The sequence below is a fragment of the Ictalurus furcatus genome, chromosome 11, assembly GCF_023375685.1.
Source record: "Ictalurus furcatus strain D&B chromosome 11, Billie_1.0, whole genome shotgun sequence".
Lineage (NCBI taxonomy): Eukaryota > Metazoa > Chordata > Actinopteri > Siluriformes > Ictaluridae > Ictalurus > Ictalurus furcatus.
Window position 1 is genome coordinate 19,004,273 of NC_071265.1, and position 21,261 is coordinate 19,025,533.

Consider the following 21,261-nt stretch of genomic DNA (forward strand, 5'->3'; position numbering starts at 1 on the left):
AAGGATACAGCAACTCAGATAACCATCCTTCACCAGAAAAGCAACTTACAACAGCGTGTACAACATGTCGAACATTGAGATGGTTGGGCTACACCAGCAGAACACCACATTGGGTACAATTCCTCTCAGCCTCTCATATTCTGTATCATCTAGCTGTTAGTCACTCTATTATTGAACTCAAGTCACAGATCAGAGTTGAAAATAAAAATAAATTAAATAAATTCCTTCACTACATTGCATTACATCTGCATTATGAACATGATTCTTTTTAAAAAAAGTAAAAATAATAATCTTGAGGCTTTCTCTTTTTCTTTCTTTCTCTGTCCCAGTTCTGATTATGACGATTAAAAGCTCACAGCCAAACCTTTTTATATGTTGGAACATACTGGAATATTTCTCTGGATTACCCATTGCTACATGATGACACAACCTTCCTTTTGAACATGAAACCATGACATGTCAAATAAATTATAATCCGTCATTAATTATAGCTGTTTGGATGAATAGGAGCTAAAATTAAAAAAATAAGCAACACACATACATACAGAATGCATTTCCCTTTATTATGCCTGTGTTTAAGCAAATCCATCTTAGGGATTTTCTCAGAAAGTTATAACAGTAGCAGATCTATATTTATACATGCACATGCATATTATTTCATGAATGCACAGAAGCAGTCACCACCAGGGCTGATGAAATTTTAATCAGTTCTGTCCTAGCAGCCTGGCAGCCCTGATAAATGCAGCTAAGGCCACTGCTCCAGATGCCATTCTGCAGATCCACCTGCAGGCTACAGATGCTCCCACTGAGAAAAATGTTGTGTTATTCATCTTAACATTATAAATTTCAGTTCACTGCAGCAGCTCAGCTTTTGAAAGGTTCGTAATTTCATATGTATTTTCTCTGCAGCAGGTCCTTGTTGTTAAGACTCACATGCCTGTTCCAATGGTGATTTCAATAAACCATTTCATTTAAGATAAATCTTTTTATTGTATGTTGTATGTAATAATATATTTCAGTAGTAAAAATCTGTCACCTAGTGCTGTAATAACACTCAAATTTATAGCTAATGCGTTAAAATTCTCTGAACTCCAAATGTAATCGGTGGCATTAACAGAGAACGATTCATTATTAGTAGGATCATCATTTTCACCTATTTCATAATCTATTTTGCTTGTATTAAAATAAAAATAAGAGCAGTGGAGAGTCATTCATAGAGGAAACGGAGCAGAACCTTACCTTTTATATGGGCAATTCAACAAATGTTAATCTACATAAAGTCCTCATTTACAACTCCATATGTTTTAAATTCAATTAACATACTAATTACCACTTTTGAATGACCAATGATATTTTTTCAAATGTTTCTATTTGACAAGTATCAACAAATATTCCACTGATTTACTTGCCTTACTAGATATTGCGCAATTATGGGGCAGCACTCACTGCCCCACATAGCTGTGGTATTATTCCACCTAGTGGTCAATAATTGGAACTGCAACAAGTGCTAATAGAGGACCATTGGGGCAGGAATCATGCTGTCCCATGCTCAGGGTATAACCAGCAGACAGACGGTTAATGAAGAGGTGTTTTTTAATAGCAAGTAATCCAAATTAAATGAATAAATTTCTACAAAAAGGCAAAGTGTTAGTGCAGACAGTGTGTCTATGATACAGATATACAGAACCATTTCCATTGCAAGGTATATTGCAAAGATTTGGAGAGGGGTACTGTCCATTCATCACAAATGTGTGAAAATGTCTCACTTTTTTTAATGCCCAGTTTTTTTGGGGGGGATAGTTTCAGGTCTTTTGTGTGGTTTTGAGATGTAGTTGGCGTAGAAATTTAGCCTGAAAACTGTCAACTCTAATTAATGATATTATCTTGAACACAGTTGAACAAAAGTTTGTGTGTGAAACCTCTCCAAGCGAGCTGCTAGACTGTATGCTAAATGACTCTATGCTGTTGATGTTCAACTGCCTATGATGAGATTTACAAAAAGAAATACATGATTTTCACTAGATCGCTAGTAGCCAGTAGCATAAGTCAAATATGAAAGTCTCTCAACTTAATTTTAATTGAGGCTATGTTGTTAATAATGTTGTCCTACACCACCAAAATCTATGGTCACATCTATAATCAAATCTATGATCCCCTACCCCTCCATCCATCCCCAACCCCGACCCAATGAATCCCTTCTCAAACAGATTCTATATTAAGCAGAAGAAGTTTTCCCAAAAAGAAACTTGATCGATGGGAGAACGACCATAAGGATATTATAGTTTCTTTTGAGGGTTTTTTTTTTTACTCTCTCCTCTGACCTGCCTCTAAAAACACTTGCCATAAACATTGACAAAAATCCATTTGTAGGCTTGCTATTTCCTCATTTTCTGACACAACCCTTTTTCCTGCCCTTGCAGGGTTGTTGTTGTTTTTGCCTGAAAAGAGCAAAGTTTGAGTTCATGCTGTGAGAAGGCTACATTCATCATGTAATAAACTGATACACGCTTTCACAAAGCAGGTTAAATGGAAGTGCTGCAATGTTTTCTCAGAGGGTAAGATAAATTTGCTGACCTTGTCTTGCCATTTTATGATATAGTAAATCTGTGAGGCTCAAAAAGCCAATATATGCACGTCAGGTCTCTGCACATAGTTTACAGCACTGATAGTATGAATAAGTGGAGGAGTAATATTAGTAATGTCACAAACATTTACAAAAAATAGGAGAATGATTACACAGGCTCAAACACTCACAAATACACACACACACACACATACATACACACACACACACACACACACACACACACACACACACACACACACAGGCATCAACATATATGCAAGTAATGCAACTAATTTCATTTGTCTATCTTTCAGCCTGGAGAGTTACTTTCATCAGTACACTCCTGCCCCCTACTGGTATAAAAAAAAACACGTAATATCTGTGCTATACCTCAGCAATTACTTCATTAGAACAGTTTTTTGATCTACAGTAATAGGATTGTATATATATTTATTTTATTTATTTTTTTAAATGGTTAAAAAGGTGCATTATTTTGTTAGATGTGTGTATATACTTGACTTTTAGATAAGGAGCCGTTTTAAAATTGCCTTTAAAAGAATACAGAATTTTGTTTACATACATAAAATAGCATGCAATTCATTATCACTGCAAGGAGGACAAAACATTTTAAATGTCCCTTGGGTTAAAACGTATCAAATTTGCATCATTTGACCAAGCAGCATGTTGTGCTCCATCCATTTCTCCAGCTACAGCATTACCCTCAGTGAGGGTATGGTTGGTTCCACCAATAGTAGCATTGCATTCAGGACATTGGCGACGTTCCATGGCACCTCCACAATCTCCGATAGCATACACATGCCCATTAGGACACTTATACCAGTGTCCCTGTGGGAGAGCCATGGCTTTAACAATCATCACCCTTTCTTCATCAGTGATACCCAGGCCAGAGCGTGGAAGCTTATTTTCCAGCTCTTTAAAAATCTCCTTCACTTTATCTTCATCATTTTCAGTGAATGGCCGTGTGTCCTCCAGGATCTGTCTTGCCTGTCTCACCTCTGCATTGACTTTTACATCCAGCACAGTATACGTGGCCATACTGCAACGGACATTGAGATCAGCTAGGTAGAAAAGCCTCTTCATTTCACGTTCTAGATCGTCCATCTGCTGATCGGAGAATCTCTGGAATGTATCACACAGGAAATTGAGGAATTCCCTTATGCGCAGTGAAAATAAATCACCGATGACTGAAGACATGTGATTTTTTTGCATCTTTATTAGCTTCCCAAGGCTCTCCAGGAATGTTATCAAGTTTTCCTGGTGCCAGAGGTCTAGAAGAGATAAGTCAGACTTCTGAAGCCTCTCAGTGATCCTTAAGTGCTGTACAGGAAGCTGCTCCTTAAAGTTGTCCTTCCTCTCCAGAAGCAACTGGAGTTCCTTTTGCTTATTCTGAATGTCAGACTGCTGACCATTGATCTGTTCCTTGACCTTCTCAATTTCTGCCAGGCTGCGGTTGATATGGGCACCATAGCGCACATTCCTACGAATGGGGGTTCGACACCTGGGACACTCCTTCAGCCGGATAGCACGCTGATCTAGATCAGCTCCCTCATCCTCATCCATGCCCATGTATCGGTCCATGCCAGTAGACTCAATTACATGCTTGCAGTCCTCTAGTTGTATGAAGCAAGCATCTGGCTCATCTTCATTACCAAAGAAGATCTCAATCACTTCGTCATGATGGCATATGCGGCACTTATTTGGGCAAGGGTCTCCACAAAGACCTATACAGGGATGTCCACAGGGCAAGACCTTGTCACATTTCTTTAAACATGGTGGACGGTCACATGGCTCATGGCAGAGTTTGCTACAACGCTGGTGTGGACACTGCCACTCACAGGGTTCCATGCAAGGGGCACAAGGCTGTCCACATTTCCTCATGCACACACTGTGAACACAACGATTTTGACAAGGGCGGGTACATGGTGGGCAGTTTCTTGGGCACGGCACACAGCATTTGTGTGAGCAGGGAAGGACATGCTTGCATTCATGTCTACAAGCTTTGTGGAGGCGACCCTGGTGGCATTTATGGCAAGTCCCTGAGCAAGAATGTCCACATTTCAGGACTGTCTCACATGGGGTCTTGCATGCTGGCTGATTTTGAAGGTCCCTTGAGAAGTGGCATGGTTCTTCCTGGGAATGTCCACATTTTAACTTCATAGGAACTGGTACATTACAATTGACAGTGCATGGCTCACCACAGCTTGCCTGGCATTGGTGTCCACATCTCAGATTTTTCTGACATGGCTCCTTGCAGACAAATTCTTCTGGATCCTGATGACAGGGCATTTTCTGCTTGTGCTGGCATTTTGGAACAACTTTCTCTACATGTACCTCACATTTACCACACTTCTGATAGCACCGTCTAGGACATTTATGCCCAAGCTCACACAGCACTTTGGGGCAGTCCTTGGCACATTTATATTTCTTGTGGTCAGCATCATAAGGGTGGCACATGCGAATGCACACATGGCCACAGTCCAAGCGGTACTCACAGGGCTTGTTGCACCCACCTTCGGGGACCTTTGTAAAGTCCTTTGAAGAAGACACCAGGGTTCGTGTTTCTGGATGATTCTGACAGCTCAGTGTCAAAAACTGTCCTACTTGACCTTTCTCCCTCAGGGTGTGAAGTATGTTACTCCACAGCTTCACCTTGCTAAACATATCCATGTTTCCAAGACAGTATAGTCCCTTCTTGGCACGAGAAAGTGCTACGCAAACACGATTTGGTATTTGCAAGAACCCAACCCTGCCCTCCGAATTACTGCGCACCAATGACAATATGACAATGTCATTTTCTTCACCTTGATACTTATCAACAACATGCACTTTGACCCCTGCAAATTCAGCTGAGGGCATGAGCTTGCGTAAACAGTAGAGCTGTCCAGTGTAGGTGGTGAGGATGGTAATACGAGAGGGCTCGTAATCCTGACGCAACAAGTATCGACAGAGTTCCACCACAAAATGTGCTTCGTGAAGGTTCTGATGACTCCGTCCATCCTTGATTTCCACCTCATGGGACTTGTGGTCGATGAAGAAAATATTTGTAATAATTCCCTACAGGTAGGAACAAATGACAGGATTGAGTATAATCAAGCAATTGTTTTATATATAATTATATATTTATATATTTATATTATATAATATATATATATATTATAATTTATATATTTAATATATTATTGAAGACATTTTTAAAGTACAATGAGTTGCCAGTGTACACTGAAATTCTTAATCATGAAAAAACTGACCTTGATGTTTTCATAATCCAGTACAGAAGCATGGTTCTCCAGCTCAGAGTAGATATGAGGAGTCAAAAGACAAGCAATATCTGGTCTCATACGATGCTGTAATAACATGTTTATAAAGAAAATGAAAAAGCCACACATTTATAATGCTTAATTCATTAGATGCCAAAGATATTTTAAGTTATTAACATGTGATAAAGTGCATGATGTATGGATTTATTAGCTCACCTGGTAGTTAAGTCTGACAAAAGGAAATCCCACTTTGACAAGTCTCTCAAACATAGACACCTCCAGGTTGAAATTTTTGGCTAGTTCATACACTGTGGCGCTAGGTCTCAGCTGCAAACATAAAGTGAATCAAATTCATTTGAATCAAATCCAACAGTTTCAGGAAACTACCAATGCTATTTTAAACAGTCAACACGTGTCATTTTGTCCACACTATATCATCTTAAAGAACAAATTATGATGAATTTTTATTTTTGCTTAATCTGGGCCACCTGATTTAACATACAAAATAATTGTAGGGCTCTTTATGTACTGACTCATTTATGCTGGAGCACAGAAAGCATAAACATGTGTAGTATAAGGATTCACCACTATTATGTTTTTAAGTAATTTCAAGCAGATGCAAAAATGTAGCTCAATGTATTCTTTTACTACATAGATGAGATACCAGTGTGTTTTTTGTAAATGTCATTTTACAGTGTTATGTTTGTTTTTTAAATGCATGACCATATACATATACTTGTTCTATGGTAAGTTTTATGAGTATTAAAAAATGCACAAGATTCAATAGGTCTTCTATATAAGAGTTCTGTAGAAGCTGTAGTGGCTTTTTAGGTGTTCTGATTCCACCTACATACTCAGCATCACATTGTTCCATGTGACCCACTTTTTAGTGAATAGCTCTGATATGTGCTATACGCCAGTTGTACCTGTTGATGATCTCCAATCAGAATGAGATGATGGCAGTCTCGGCTGAGTGTGGTAATAGTGTGGGCCTCCAACACTTCAGCTGCCTCCTCCACAATCACCAGCCTTGGTTTGAGCTCCTGCAGGACCTGTCGGTATTTGGCTGCCCCTGTGGTGGTCATGCCAATGACTTTGGCATGTTGGAGCACACAGAGATCCTCACGGCGACGGATTTCAGCAAGGCGCTCTGCGGCATCCTGATAGACTTGTTCAGCCTGGAGAGCTTTTCTACGAAGTTCAATATGATACCGCAACACCCAGAGGCTATTAAGTGAGAAAGTGACAGAGGAAATTAAATAGAGAAAAAAAACACAGAGCGAGGGTGCAGGGAAAGAACAAAAAAAACATGGATTACTGGTCAAATAAATTTCATTTCTGCCTTTAAGACATACAGTTTCTTTTTAAGTTTAATTTAAATTCAATTAAATTTTTTAACAAATGTTATGGTTGGGTCCTCTTGCACAGTTCACACATTTATTTAAAGGGTGCTTTGAGAGATATTTGCTTTTGATATAGCGCATAATTACCGGTAAAGTCTCCATCTGTCTTTTAGGTTAAGCTGCCATACATTCCATACTTTCTGCTCTTCTTCCTCACTCATAACCTCACTTTTCTTTAACTCTTTCTGGGCCATCTGCTTTATCTTCTTCTTCTGGTGACGTTGCATCTAAATACACACACATGCACACCCAGACAACAATTGTGGTGTTGGTATTATCACACAGAAAAATACTTGATAACACCTAGTATACGTCCTATATTCCTAATGTACTATAGATGCATTTACATGTTGTAATACATTATAATGCCTACCATAGGCTTTTAGAAATAGTTAGGGTTGCATGCATAATGGTTTATAAAGCATAAGCATATGACTTCATAATATCAGATTACAATAGGTCCACATACGTAAGTTTGTACAGTCACTATCCACTTTAATATTAATACCTGGACACAGGTATTATGCAGTTATCCAATCAGCCAATCATGTGGCAGCAGCACAATATATAAAATCATGCAGATACAGGTCAAGACCTTCAGTTAATGTTTACATCAAACATCAGAATGGGGAAATATGTGATCTCTGTGACTTTAACCGTGGCATGCCTGTTGGTGCCAGATGGGCTGGTTTGAGTATTTCACAACTTGATGATCTCCTGAGATTTTCACACACAACAGTCTCTAGAATTTACCCAGAATGATGCGAAAAAGAAAAAACATCCTGTGACTAGAGGGTCTGCAGGCTGAAACCCCTTGGTCTGAGCTGACAGAAAGTCTATAGTAACTCTTTTCAACCGTAGTGAGCAGAAAAGCATCTCAGAACGCACAAGACATCAAACCTTGACGGGGATGGGCTACAACAGCAGAAGCATTTAATCATGCCACGGTTAAAGTCACAGAGATCACACCTTTTCTCCATTCTGATGTTTGATGTGAACATTAACTAAAGCTCTTGGCCTTTCTCTGCATGATTTCATGCATTGTGCTGCTTCCACATGATTGGCCGATAATACTAGCTTACAATAACATGTTACTGTACCTGTGTTATATTGCATTATAGCATTACTGCCTGCAATGAGAACAGATATTGCAATATGCAGGTTTATGCCAGGTATTATATGGCATTATTTATGCTAGATAACATATTATAAATATATTTGCAATGCTTTTTGAGGACAAAATACAAGACCATTTGAGCTTCTAAGGATAAAACAACAAATAAATGAATTCAACAATTAAAACAATATATCCCTCAAGTTCTCCCAAACCGAAGGCTTATACTATTCACATGCTTTTGCTAAATCATATTACACTCATTATGATTATCATTGTGACTATTCCAGAAAATTCTTACCTCCCACTCATCATTATTAACTTGTCTCTGTCCCTGTGCTTGTGTCTGTGCCTGTGCCTGTGCCTGTGAAGGTTGTTCGTCAGCCTGATTTAGGTTCATGGCCAGCATGATCTCAGCTAGTTCCGCTATGGTCTCCTCCTCCCTCTTGCGTTCATGGTTATCTCGCCCCCTAGGGTCTGAATCCTCCAGGATTCTTTCAGCCTCAATCAGAGCTGCCTCTTCATCCACTTCCAACAGCTGCTCATCCTCTACTGCTTCCACCTCATCATTTGCCTCTGGGGACAGAGAGGTGGTTAGTAAGAAAACAAAAATTGGAAAGAGCATAAACAAGAAAATCTCCTTCTAAAAGATTGAAAGGATAAAGGAAAAATTATTTTTGGTAAAATTTTTATGAAGGCCAAGCATATAATGAATTATGAACATGTTCAAATCATGCAGATATTATGCACAAGGTTATAAGTATTTATGAAAATGGATTATGTTTTATAGCGATTTTTATTATACATTATGAATTATTAGTGTAACGCATTATAAGTGGTGTTTAAAACATGATCAGTGATAGCAAGGAGACTTGGTTTCACTTTGAATAGTCTCTTATTCAGTGGTTATTGATCTATGTCAACTAATAACTTCAGCATAACTGATTATAGTTTATTGTTCAGTGTTACAATTGTGAGAAATGTAACTGACTGTAGATTGTAAATGCTGTAGGTATAGTTAGAATTCTTCAAATATCTCACATACTCACAAATACTACTTTAAAATTTGTATAAACATATTGTCACATATTTATAATAATTAATCAGTAGCTTTTATTACAATTGCTGGCGCTGTAATAATTATTTAATTGTTTTTAAAAGATATACTTTGCTCAGTTTACAATTTTTTTTCTCCAGTTTTAACCCAACAAGAGCAGGCAGACAAATGCAACAGGAATAATAAATATATTTTGGTGATTCCTGTCATCAGAGATTACCATATAGCGGTGCTTTAAAAAAAACCTACAGTGTACTCCACTAATATTGGCACCCTTGGTAAATATGAACAAAGAAGGCTGTGAAAAATTGTCCTTATTGTTTAAACTTTTGATCTTTTGTTCTGAGAGCAGAGTATTGTTGTGAATTTTTTAAACAAAATATCAAAAGGTTAAACAATAAGGACAACTTTCACAGCCTTCTTTGCTCATATTTATCAAGGGTGCCAAAATTAGTGGAGGGCACTGTACATCTGCAGTGTGAGCATGAAGGATCATGAGGAAAAAAAACAGCTGATAAAATGAAACTTTTACCTGCTTCAACTTTGGCAGTTTGCTGCTGAAACACCCCAAGGCAAAGCCATTCCATGATCATAGATTGCTTCTTTCCTACATTTGCAAATCCACCCAGCATCTCAGCCTAACACACATACAAAACCATTAACAACACAATACTAATACTACTACTACAACTACTACTACTACTACTACTACTAATAATAATAATAATAATAAATATAACTGCAAGCCGCAATTACGGGGCCAAGCATTACAGACGCAAAGTAAGGATATAAGCAAGCATGATTTTAGCACAGTCATGATTTTATGACAAACTGTTCAGAAGTTATAAGCAAAAATGTGCTTTTTCATATCTCGTGAACAATGCAATGCAGGTACCCTCAAGTCATGATGCCAATGACAGGTACTAAGTTTGGTCTGAATACGTTAATGCATTACAGAGACATAGCCTCACATCTGTTTCGGTGTGATCGCCATCAAATTCATCTGCACATTATTGAGAACGGTTTGGTTTATCAAATAGATTTTGATCATTTTTTGCCGGCATGGTCTGAAGATGATCTCTTACGAATTTCATCGAAATTGGATGAACAATTTAGGACGAGTTCAAAAAATTGGATTTTTCAGAAAATTGTGGACAGGAATTTTAGCCTACCATGATAATGGTAGGCTAATTGGTAATGGTAATGATAGCATAACTGGTAATCATTGTTCTCTGCATGACCCATGGAATCTGTCAAGACCAATCTCATGACAATGTGCAAAAATACTCAAAAGCCATTCGCATTTTTTATCACATTATAATTGTTGACCACAAGATGGCACTGTCCTGAAACTTTTTGAGTACTTTTGGGTCATGGTCCAGATGACACCTACCAATTTTTGTAACAGTGAAAATTTAATATCAACGGACTTATGCCCCACTGAATCTGTAGAGACCAGTTTCATGACCACTAGGTGGCGCTGTTATGAAACTGTACAGGTACCCTCAAGTCATGATGGCTATGACATATACTAAGTTTGGTATGAATACGCTAAAGCATTTCAGAGATATAGCCTCATGTCCATTTTGGAGTGCTTGCAATCGGATTCGTTTGGTGTTTTTCAAGAGTGGTTTGGTCTATCATAAAGCTTTTGATAATTTTTTGCCAATATCATCTGACACTTATCTCTTTCAAATTTTGTGAAAATTGGATGAATGGTCTAACAGGATTTCGAAAAAGTATTTTTTTAAAAACTAAAATGTAGCTGGGCAAAAATTAAAACCACAGGGTCCATTCGACTCAGCCAAGGAATCAAGTGAAAAAACTTTCAAATGATATTGACATAAACGTGAGTGCAACTTTGAGCTGCTGGTGGCACTAGAAGGTTTGAGACAGAGAATCCAAAATTGCTCTTGTTAATGTTGAGGCTGTCCTCTATCTGTGTGCCAAATTTCATAACTTTCCCACAAGCAGTTCTATGGGCTGCCATAGGCTCAAGAGCGGCAGAAGAAGAAGAAGAAGAAGAAGAAGAAGAAGAAGAAGAAGAAGTGGAAGAATAATAATAAAGAACACTAATGAAAACAATATTATAAAAATAAAATAAATTGTATTATTACTATTAAAAGAAAATTATTATTATTATACTTAATAATAATAATAATAGCAACAGCAACAAAGAACTGTACCTAATTGACACATACACATTTCTTTAATTCAAAAGAGCAGATTAGACTGACCTGCAGATTCAGAGTATGCCAGTGCTCATCAGACATGTACTTTTGCAGGAAGTGCTCATTAATGACTCCACGCAGACTGCACTCTAGGTAACCTGTCTGTTTCTTTATAAGGGTCTGTGCATCCTGCATCTCCCTCTGGATCTGTGGAATATCATCAGGACTTTATATATAATTAACCTTAAAGACTGATTCATTTAAACATACTCACATGTTGCGTCAGAAATGGAAACCTATAAAAGTCAACTTTGAGAGATTCAACTATGGGAGAAATTTGAAATTCTAAAATGGACTCTACTACTGAGAACAATTTTTTTTATTATTATTATAAGTTTCAACTTCTAAATTGAAAAATATGAAATTTCTGTGTATTTTATAAATACCATATGTACTTTCTCAGTTCAAAACCAAAAGAGACATTCTAAAACGCTTAACATGAAAAACTTAATGTAACACCTCAAAATAAGCCTTCTTAAGGTGTGCTGGCAGTTCTCTGCGGAAGTTTGACATCCTGGTCAGCTCCCTCAAAGAGAAACGCTTCAGGATCTCACTGTTACTGCGGCCACCAACCCTCACAATGCCCTTCTGCAAGAAACTGTGGATACCTGAGACAAACACAACATGACTGCTTTATTGCAAAACTTGCAGGATCCTATATATTGTATTTAAAACCAGAATTTCCTGATCTTCAGCATGAAAGAATGATTAAATGTGTGGCATACAAATAGCCTTAAATTTTCCAACAACTCGAACAACAGAGTATGCATGGATAAATATGTTATTTTATTGAATAAAATAATGATATAATGGCTTCCAATGCATAATTCTGCAATATCTAACAATATACAAACTTTTACAAATATGGAAATTATAATTACAAAATTGCAAAAAAAAAAAAAAAAAAAAAATCAAATAAGAAGTGCATTAGCCATATATTACCTTCTAGAAACTGGTCTAGAGCATGGTTGGTGTAACAGACCACCAGCATAGGAGAATTAGCTGACCACACCATACTGTTATTTAACAGAGCCTTAGCGATTTTTAGCCCCACATATGTCTTCCCTGCAAAGAACAAAACATGACATTGTGTTTTTTTACAATCAGCACAAATGACTCCAGATCTTTTACATTTTTAAGTTTAATATTACAAGTTATTTTCTATAGCAAAATTTATTTACATAATAGTATATCCGATCCTGCTCTTTGATAGCTTCCCCTGGTGCAGAACTGAATTACAATGCAAATAAACATTTTGCTCTAATACTGAAACACACCTGAAGGTTTTAAGGAGTTAGATCAAGAATGCTTGCTTCAAGTTAAACTGCAGGAAAAAGTAGCTCTAGCAGGAACAAGGTTAGAGATCTATTGACCTGAATTTAATTAAAATCTCCATTTCTCTACCTGTCCCGGGTGGACCCTGTATGATGGCCAGCTCCTTGGTGAGGGCCAGTTTAAGGGCTTGGAGCTGGCTGTCATCAAGACCCAGTTGCTCTTCAGTCGGCCAGGCAATAGGGGTGAGGGGGTTAAATGGTTTCAGACTGTCCTTATGACCCTCTGCTGCTATGCAAGCCAGATCATAAGTTCTCTCAAACGGCAGAAGGTATGCTGGTGGATGGACATCTGTGTTACATTCTACAATGTATCTAAAACACAACAGAGAAAATTGACAGACATGTTACTTGGGAGTGGAAGTAGCGTGGGCGTACATTTTGGAGAATAGCATTCTGCAATGTTTTCTTCTCATCTCAACTTACTGACTACTCTTTGATTAAGGATCATTTCCACTATAATTTAAAGGGATGTCACACGGTATAGGAAGCACCATTATTGAGAGAGTCAATCTCTCTGGCTAGTGGCTACTACTGTGAGATATCTATAATTATTCAATAAACTTGGTTGGCAAAGTCACATAATTGTAAAATACTTGTGAAACTTTAGGAATCATAGTTTGTTTTCATACTTTGGACTGTTTAATCCACAGCAACTATTACAGGGCACAGGATATTGCTCAAGCACCTAAAATGTTATTCTGTGTTTCACTAATTTTGAATAAGGAAGAATTGCCTTATAAACAAAAAGTCATGGGCCAAGTAAATACTTATTCATCTAATATACAGTGTATACCTCTGAAAGGGGAGATCATCCTCCTCTTGTTCCTGAAGCCCCTCCAGGACATAGCGGTAGGCCTCAAAATAGGCAGTGGTCTCAACCATCAGGAAGGAATGACAGGCCTGGATGGTGGCCAGTTGAGCTCGGCTGTTTCTAGAGAAACTCAACTGCACCTGGCCCTCTCTCAGTTCTTTGGGGTCACGGTCAGATACCGTAGCAAAGAGGAACGTTTCAAAATGGTCCATAGACAAGCAGACTAGGGACCCATACAGCAGCCGCTTGGAATTCTCCCAACGAACAAACTGTGAATTAGTACAGAGCAAACCTGTTATCTTCTATAACTTCTTACAACATACATACAACTGTAACTTTTTGTAACATGAAACTGGAATGAAGCTAGTTTGTTACTTTTGTTTATGAATATTAATTAGCATGTATTAAGGGTAAGCTCAGATTTATTATCGCCTGACCTGAAGGGGCCGTGGGTCAAATTGCACTCTGTAGGCAGTGCCTGTAGGAGTGCAGAGAGGTATGACCAATCGAGTGTCAAAGTAGACCCTGATATCATCAAAGCGTCTCTTTCTTATTGGCACACCACTGAGGCTCTCATCATGCTGGCTTTGGAGTAATTCCCTAATACCTTCACGTAATGGCCTCACAAAGTCTTCTCTCAGAAGCCTAAAATGTGTATCCAGGTAGATATGGGCACTGGGGTAATTTTGTGACATAATGTTAGCCCGGAGAAAAGGTTTCTGGTCCTGGCGGAATTCTTCAGGGGTTGGGTAAATGGTCATGGTCCTGAAGTCTTCCTCCCCTTCGGGAGTATCATCATTGCCAATGAGAACAGTATAGTTGTCTGATCTCAAGGTCCCATCTCTTGCTTTCTCTTGGAGGTGTTCCACCATGCCTTGAATCTTCTCCAGATCCTCATCAATTGTGCATCGAAAGTCTATGCCATAAGCTCGCAGCTGATTGACCACTGGTTTCAAGAGAGCCACCAACATTGAGATGGAATGCATAGAGCTGGATGGAAACATGCTGAGCACACCAGACACAAGGTTGATAATGTTGTCCAGGTGCTGTGGATACTGCTGTCTCCGAGCAGGGACATGATCAGACATCATTCCAGCCACATAGTGAGGAAGCACAGTTTGGAAGAAGCTAGAGTCCTTCACCACCTGAGCTAAATGGAGCACTATTCTGCGGTCATGCCTAGACTGAAAAGCTTTGCAGAGAACCTGGCAGAGCAGCTGTACGAGGTCCTGCCGCATGTTTGTTTCCATCAGCAAAGCCTGCAGACCCACACTAGAGGAGAGAGTAATGGCCACCACAGATGCATCTTTCTCCAGTAGCTCCTCCAGTGCTTTGTACCCAAGTTTTCGTACCTCAGGTGTAGCATCTCTACTCCTCCCTCTTGCCTGGCCTCCTCTTCCTCTCTGACAATATCCTCCACTCCTTTCTCCTCTTTGAGTACCTTCTGCTCCAGCTCTTTCCCTTGATGCATCTAGCCTGTGGTTCTCTCTGTAGTCTCCTCTCCTCTCACCTCTACCTCTCTCATTCCCGTGTCTGCCACCACCTCTTCTGTCACCTCCACCTGGTCCTCCCCTTGCACCTCCTCTTCTGTCACCTCCACCTGGTCCACCACCTGCACCTCCTCTTCTGTCACTTCCACCTGGTCCACCTCCTGCACCTCCTCTTCTGTCACCTCCACCTGGTCCTCCCCCTGCACCTCTTCTTCTGTCTTCTCCACCTGGTCCTCCTCTTCTGTCACCTCCACCTGGGCCTCCTCCCACACCTCCTCTTCTGCCACCTCTACCTCTACCACCCCCACCATCTCTCTCTTGAGCTACACCAATAAAAGATTAACCAAATTAGAAAATACAAATTATTGGTTATAGACTGAACACAAAATAGTGGTATAACATGAGCCAAAGAAGAAAAAGAAGGAGGAGAGCAGGACCTCGTCTTTGCTGTACTTGTGGCTTATTTTGGCTTTCCATGGTTCATCAGAGCAGTCAAGTCGTGATGTGCTGCAACAAAAAAATCATTACTATAGACAAAACACCGCTGACCTCTACATTTTATTTCACCGTACATTTCCATTTGATATACGGCAGGCTTTTGGGGGCAAGACACAAGGCATTTTGCACATTAAATTTTGCTCATAATAACGTGACACATTTACGCATTTTTTATGGTCTCCACCAATGGGAGGCCTTAATTCTGAACATATATGCATATTCATAATAGGAATTACTATATGCATTACAACCAAAAATGAAAGCTAAAGCTTATGTATCCTCTTTGCTTCATGTGAATTATTCATGATATAATGAGCTCCATCCTAACCACTTTGTTATCTCATCATCCAGAGAAAATGGCTTAAAAGCAATATTCATAAATGCATATAATATGCTGCATATTTTCTGTATACGCAGACATGTCCATAAGTATTTGGATAGTGACAGGATTTTCGTAATTTTGCCTCTGTATATACCACCACACTGGGTTTTGAAATGAAGCAATCAAGATGTGACTGAAGTGTAGACCTTCAGCTTTAATTCAAGGAGTTTAACAAAAATATCGCATTACCTGTCTAGGAATTTCTGCCAAGTGAATGAGGCCATTATTAGTCTGAAAACATTTTTATAAGTATGTATGTATATATGTACAGTGCTGTGAAAAAGTATTTGCCCCATCCTGATTTCTTCTGTTTTTGTGTATATCTCATTAATTGTTTCAGAAATTATAACAAAATCTAAGATAAAACAAACACAAAATGCAGTTTTTAAATGATTATGATATTTATTGAAGAAAAAAAAGTTATCCAATACCAACTGGGCCTGTGTGAAAATGTATTTGCCCCCATAGTTATTAAATTCCCCAAATCTATGAACCTGCATTTATAATAGGGTTCAGCTGGACTAGACGCAACCAGACCTGATTACTGCAAACCCTGTTCAATCAAACCAACACTTAAATAGAAAATTTTCAACAGCATGAAGTTGGTTAAAAGGTCTTACCCAGTAACACACTATGCCAAAATTTAAAGAAATTCCAGAAATGGTGAGGAAGACGGTGAGATACATCAGTCTGAGAAGGGTTACAAAGCTATTTCAAAGTCTCTGGGACTCAAAAGAACTACCGTGAGAGCCATTATCTCAAAATGGAAAAACTAGTAGTGAACCTTCCCGGAAGAGGCAGACCTTCCAAAATTTCTCCAAGAGCACAGCAACTACTCATCCAGGAAGTCACAAAAGAGCCAAAGACAAAATCAAAGGACCTACAGGCCTCACTTGCATCAATAAAAGTTCATTTATGACTAGACTATCAGAAAGACACTAGGCAAAAATGGCATCCATAGAAGAGTGTTGAGGCGAAAACCACTGCTAACCCAGAAGAACATTAAGGCTCATCTGAATTTTGCCCAAACACACCTTGGTGATCCTCAAACCTTTTGGGAGAATGTTCTTTGGATTGAGAAGTCGAAAGTGGAACTGTTTGGAAGACAGGGGCCCTGTAACATCTGGCATAAACTAAACACAAAATTCCAAAGAATATCATACCTACAGTCAAGCATGGTGGTGGAAGTGTGATGATTCAAGGTGTGAAGTGTGGGGATGCTTTGCTGCTTCAGGGTCTGGGCAACTTGCAATAATTGAGGGAAACATGAATTCTGCTCTTTACCAGAAAATCCTAAAGGAGAATGTTCGGTCTTCAGTCCGTAAATTTAAACTCAAGTGCACCTGGATTATGCAGCAAGACAATGATCCAAAGCATAGGAGTAAATCCTAGTCCTAGTACTAGAAGTAAGTGAAAGACTGATCTCCAGTTATTGGAAGCATTTGGTTGCAGTTATTGCTGCTAAAGGTGGCACAACTAGGTTTTAAATTTAAGGAGGCAATCAGTTTTTCCACATTGGTGATAGGTGTTGGATAACTTGTTTTGCTTCAATAAAAAAATTTTTTAATAATAATAACTGTATTGTGTGTTTACTCAGGATGCTTTTGTTTCACGTTGTTTTTCGTTTGAAAATCTAAAACTATTTAGTATAAGATACACACAAAAACAGAAGAAATCAGGATGGGGCAAATAGTTATGCATATATATTCTGTATGTATGCCCATTTTTCAGACTCTTTGCTTCAAATCCTAAAAAGAATTAAAATGTCAGAACTTGTTTCCATCTGGTATTATAACTCCTCTCTAAATCTATTTCTTGGTGTCTTTTGCATGCTTCAAACGGTTCAACAGTACAATGTATTTATGCTTATGAATAAGCAATTTCTTCCAAAAGAGATTGTTCAGAATATAGTTATATAACCATATCAGAACGGGAACTTTCCGTTTTTGTTCTTTCCCCCCTTTATGCTGTTTGAGCACTAATGCACACCAGAAGGTGGCAGTAAAATCACAAGGTTCATCAAGGTTTTCCCCAACAACAAACATGACCGATCCAAATGAACATTTATTATTATTATTATTATTATTCCATCCATCTTCTATACCGCTTTATCCTTTTCAGGGTCACGGGGGAACCTGGAGCCTATCCCAGGGAGCATGGGGCACAAGGCGGGGTACACCATAAACAGGGTGCCAATCCATCGCAGGGCACACTCACATACACACTCACACACCCATTCATACACTATGTACACTTTAGACACGCCAATCAGCCTACCATGCATGTCTTTGGACAGGGGGAGGAAACCGGAGTACCCGGAGGAAACCCCTGCAGCACGGGGAGAACATGCAAACTCCACACAGACAGGGCCACGGTGAGAATCGAACCCCCGACCCTGGAGGTGTGAGGAGAACGTGCTAACCTCTAAGCCACCATATAATATTACTATAGAATATTTTTTAAACACAACAAATATGTGCATCTTAACAAGATAATCATGTTAATATGTAGCTTTTGATCATGATAATGTTAAATTTGTGTATTTTCATTTATAGCTAGCATTTATATACTGTTAAAGGTAACCATACCCATAGAAAATAAATTAATTTAGTGATATCTACATTTAGAGCTATGGTAAATCAGCAAATACTGTAAACAAGCTACTGTTACAAATGGTGGTTGAAATACACCTTCAGTGATGCTCTAAAACTACGTTTATAAAACCACGTATAAAAGTGCATAAACGTGTTTGATACGTCATCATATGCAAATCTGGCTTGTTATTATGCAAAATTATGCCTTAGACAGGGTGTTCCTACGGGTTATGTTCCCCGTCGTGTTACCACGACTACAACTTACATATATCGCGTTAACACAAATATTTACCATACTGCCATGTAAAGGATTTCTGTATTACTGCGTGGAAAATAGTATACACCTTAACAGGAAATTATATTTGCAGCGTTCTGTCCCTTAAAGCCTGCCGTAGTTTAAACGCGTTTTTGTCAACAAAAGCCTTCTGTAATGAATCTTAAATATAAAAGCAAATTGAGAGGAACTGCAAACGAGTCGCATTCATTTCACTACTTCGCTTCATTCTAAAAAGCAATGCCATGTTGGTTGTTTTTAAATAAAAGAAATCAAGCGATGTAAGAGCAATGTGATGAAGCGTAGGCTTTTCAACGCGGCATACTGTGCGCACGACACAAATAATAAAGGAGTAGTCTACATTTGGATTTCATCTCATTTTACCCTTAGGGTTACTCTCTTTTTTTCCTTCTCACTCTGGTACGGATTGTTCTTAGGATATGACGCCCTGTAAAAGGGTGAGTCAGCACGGTTTCATTTCTCGGCAAATGATTCACCAAAGTAGCCTTTCAGAGGATCTGGCAACCACCTGCTTTATATCAAAACAGCGTTTCATCCATATACTAATACAGTAGATACACACGAGCTTGTTTGCAGTTTTTGTAGTGTTGGTAGATAATATAATATGTTTATATGTATATAAATTCACCCCCAACTGCGTTAGTAAGCACATCTGAACGACCACAGCGCTTTATCCTGTGACATTCTCATTGCGGAAGTTAAAAACACACATATTTAAGCACCGACAGATTCAAATCCACAGCTTCTAAACTGTTTTAACGGTCTTTAGCATTTCTAAGCTTATGTGTAGAAGGACGAGGTTGAGCTAAACCTCAGAAACTTACCGGTTTATCTTCAGTCCTGTCGCCTGGTGTTGTGTAATGACAGGGTGCTGCTCAGCGCACCTTTAAATACCGACTTTAAGTTTCGCTTTCCGTGCTCGATTCATCATAACCGAAACCACCGGGAGAGCCAAAAACAAAACACTAGTCTTCACAGGTCGCTGTTTAAGGGGTTTGGAAGTGTTAAAAATATGTACTGCTTCCACGTTAGGACCTTTGAATGACGGCAGAGGCTCACAAGAATCAAATTATTACAGGAACATTTTGTTTACAGTTGAGCAAAATGAGGCTGTTTTCTGTGAGAAAAGGAAGAGGCAAACAACAACAGCTTCCTGCGTTTAACTTTTTAGCTCTCCTTCGAATAATACTATTTTAGTGCAGTATAATACAGTATCATCTGATAGTTAGGATATTGACAATAAAAAGGCAGTGTAGGTCCATCCATCCATCCATTTTCTACCGCTTTATCCTTTTCAGGGTCACGGGGAAACCTGGAGCCTATCCCAGGAAGCATGGGGCACAAGGCGGGGTACACCCTGGACAGGGTGCCAATCCATCGCAGGGCACAATCACATACACGTTCACACACTACGGACACTTTGGACATGCCAATCAGCCTACCATACATGTCTTTGGACTGGGGGAGGAAACCGGAGTACCCGGAGGAAACCCCCGCAGCACGGGGAGAACATGCAAACTCCACACACACAGGGCCACGGTGTAATCGAACCCCCGACCCTGGCGGTGTGAGGCGAATGTGCCAACCTCTAAGCCACCATGCGCCAAGGCAGTGGAGGTGACACTGACAATTCAGGGTATGTTCGAGTATCTTAGCAAGCAACATATGTAGGAAGGATTATTATTATTTGCTGATTCAGGGGTATAGTTTGAGGAGAAGTCCATTCGAGATTCATGTATGGACTTCATGTATTTTGCTACTTTTTGTGAGAATAATAAAAAAGACAGCAAGGCCTCTTCCTGCACACCTTGTCTTACGCTTTAGAGCGCTCTCTTTATTCAATCATGCTTTATTCTAACCTGTATTAACCATCTTTCTGTAAGAAAGCTTTTTTTTTACCTTCAGAGGACGAGTCTGCAAGTGTTTTCTAATTTCCACAACAATTTGGCATATCCTGGCTGGACTGTGAGAGTCTTTCAGCTTTTCTGGACAACAAGCCCGTGGAAAAGTTTGACCCTGAAGGTCCGTGTTGACACGCAGGCGGTTTGCCCTTTGTTGTGCAGAGTGAAAGACCGATGCAGCCTTAAAACTGACTGGAAGGAATCTACAAGAATTTAGAAGTAGAATTTTATGAAGTCAGAGTATTGCTGTCTGTATGGAAGGGAGTCAATGATGCAAGACATGCGCGTATTACATTGAGAGAGAAGT

The 21,261-nt window shown here is 39.1% G+C and overlaps 1 protein-coding gene across 2 annotated transcripts; it reads right to left on the minus strand.

Moving 5' to 3' along the window:
* Positions 1–542: 542 nt before the first annotated feature.
* On the minus strand, positions 543–21,137 carry znfx1 (zinc finger, NFX1-type containing 1). 2 transcript variants are annotated; one of them, XM_053636083.1, is made up of 15 exons: positions 20,953–21,137; positions 15,722–15,791; positions 14,232–15,607; positions 13,777–14,063; positions 13,054–13,295; positions 12,592–12,714; positions 12,109–12,257; positions 11,656–11,796; positions 9,951–10,056; positions 8,663–8,937; positions 7,335–7,474; positions 6,771–7,071; positions 6,061–6,171; positions 5,836–5,931; positions 543–5,641 (listed from the first exon to the last, which is right to left on the minus strand). In XM_053636083.1, exons 2-15 carry the CDS (start codon positions 15,759–15,761, stop codon positions 3,194–3,196), a joined length of 5,835 nt encoding a protein of 1,944 aa, XP_053492058.1. In that variant the 5' UTR covers positions 15,762–15,791; positions 20,953–21,137; the 3' UTR covers positions 543–3,193. The 2 variants fall into 2 exon arrangements, with proteins under 2 accessions (XP_053492058.1, XP_053492057.1); XM_053636082.1 differs by lacking the exon at positions 20,953–21,137 and adding an exon at positions 19,878–20,324.
* Positions 21,138–21,261: the final 124 nt, after the last annotated feature.

Excerpts from the sequence above, each read along its gene's own strand:
- znfx1 (XM_053636083.1), bottom strand. The coding sequence starts at position 15,761 with ATGGAAAGCCAAAATAAGCCACAAGTACAGCAAAGACGAG. Across the intron at positions 15,608-15,721 it reads ACAAGTACAGCAAAGACGAG|CTCAAGAGAGAGATGGTGGG; the intron begins GTCCTGCTCTCC and ends TTATTGGTGTAG. Across the intron at positions 5,642-5,835 it reads TGGATTATGAAAACATCAAG|GGAATTATTACAAATATTTT; the intron begins GTCAGTTTTTTC and ends TCCTACCTGTAG.